The following is a 1,882-nucleotide window of genomic DNA, read 5'->3' as shown; positions in this document are numbered from 1 at the left end:
TCCGAACCCTCGGCGGGAGCGCTGCCGCGCTCCCAAGTGGTGCACTGTAGCAGTGCGCCACTGGGCCGGGCCAAAATGAGATAATTTTAAAATACATTTCTAATAGGACAGTTTTGCAGACTTGATGAAGTAATAAATGTTTATGACAGTGTCTATAAAACTGTCAAAAGATTTATAAATATAAAATGTCATAATGTTTAAAGTGCTGGGTTTGCATTGTTTACTCCAAATCATATTGCTCAGAGGCTGATTGTCAGGTGCTTATTGTCTTTTCTCTTTTGCCTTCCTCCCTATTCCCTGCCTTTCCTCATGGAATGTTTTGTCCTCATCCTCAGCGTGGTGAGAGGGAAAGGAGCAGTGCTCAAGACTTTAAATTAGTCAGTTTTCAAAACTGTTGTAGATCCAGTTTTGAATTCCATTACTCAAGATACCTTTTCACCTGTTATAAGAATTAAGAGCTTACTGCAATTGAATTTAGACTTTTTAAAGTTTAATTTATTATTGTTATTAATTTTAGTATGCTTTGCAATAAATCAAGTAATATGGATGGGATATTTCTAATTAGAATTCATGTTATCTCACAAATAATAAGTGAATAACCAGATTCTTAATTTTTGTAAGTCTTATGTAATCTATTAAGAAGTTACTTTTTTATAAATACTTTTTCTGATTATAAAGCCAATCCATTATGGAAAATTTGGGAAAGGAAAATGAACAAGTAACTAAATAGTAATTATCTATTATCCCATCTCCCAAAGGTAACTCCTCTTCACCTTTTACACTTTTCCAGTTCTTTGATGATGTATTCCCATATATTTTTTAATAAATTTGATCATTGTTTTATAATATAATTTTAAGATTATAATGTATCTCTGTGATCCTCAATATCTTTATTTGTAAAATGGTGATAAAGTATGCACTGTATGGGGTTCTTGTGAGGAATTAATTGGGTAATGTGCACATTAGCAGTGCCTATGCACTCAGTAATGGAAGCTAATACTAATACTAGTAATGGTAGTAAGACATTCCTAAAAGCATAACTTCTAGAGCAAAGTATGTGAATATCAAGGTTGTCGATAGACATTGCCACATTTCCCTCTCAAACTATGCTACTAGTTTACTCCTACCAACAATGTATGAAAATGCTTTTTGCCTTCCAGCCATAAATAACTATGGATATCATAATTTTTAAATATTTGCTAATTTAATGGCAAAAATTGCTATTTCATTTTTTCAATTTGCATTTTGAAGAAATATTAAAGTGTTCATCATTTTTTCATGTGTTTATTAACCTTTTGTGTTTCTCGTGAATTTTCTATTCAAATTTCCTTTGAAGAAAGCTATTCTAAGAGTAACTAATAAAACTCTGCTTTTATCTAAACTGAGGCAATTGGATAATGCTCTATTTTATTTAAAATGAAAGTTTCAATAGGACATATACTTTTGATAGCTGAAAGATTGACATATAAATGTTTCCATTTTAGGAAGAACATTAGAGAAAGTTCTAACTGTTCCATAGAGTCTTGTTCACATCTTGCTTTCTAATTGCCTGTAATTGTTTTTGTTTTAGAAAAGCACAGGTCGACCACATATAATTCAGAAAACCTTGGTGGGACAATATTCTAAACAAATGAAGAATCACAGTAAGTTTTCATTCAAATAGCTGTTATATTTATGTAGTAGGAAGCTGTGACTTGGTGGAACTTGGTAGGCACGCAGGCTTGTTGGGAAGTGGGATTGGTCCAAGAACTGTAAAGTGAACTGTGGCTTTCATGTAATGAGGCACAGAGAGTGTTTCTGATGGAAAGACTGAAACACGAAGCCCAGGAGTAAAGCTGTGCTGGGAACTAGAGAGTGTGGTCAAATTTAGCACAGTGATTTG

The 1,882-nt window shown here is 33.2% G+C and overlaps 1 protein-coding gene across 1 annotated transcript in view; it reads left to right on the top strand.

The window, feature by feature from the left end:
- Positions 1–1,882, top strand: part of ADAM23 (ADAM metallopeptidase domain 23) — a 92,135-nt gene that overhangs the window by 24,476 nt on the left and 65,777 nt on the right. Inside the window, exon 5 of the mRNA XM_008588525.1 lies at positions 1,571–1,643. Coding sequence (XP_008586747.1) covers positions 1,571–1,643 — 73 coding nt within the window. The remainder of the gene's footprint in view (positions 1–1,570; positions 1,644–1,882) is intronic.

The sequence above is a fragment of the Galeopterus variegatus genome, unplaced genomic scaffold, assembly GCF_000696425.1.
Source record: "Galeopterus variegatus unplaced genomic scaffold, G_variegatus-3.0.2 Scaffold4877, whole genome shotgun sequence".
In the NCBI taxonomy this organism is placed as follows: domain Eukaryota; kingdom Metazoa; phylum Chordata; class Mammalia; order Dermoptera; family Cynocephalidae; genus Galeopterus; species Galeopterus variegatus.
The sequence above is the reverse complement of the archived record's forward strand: the minus strand, read 5'-3'. Positions and strand labels throughout refer to the sequence as shown.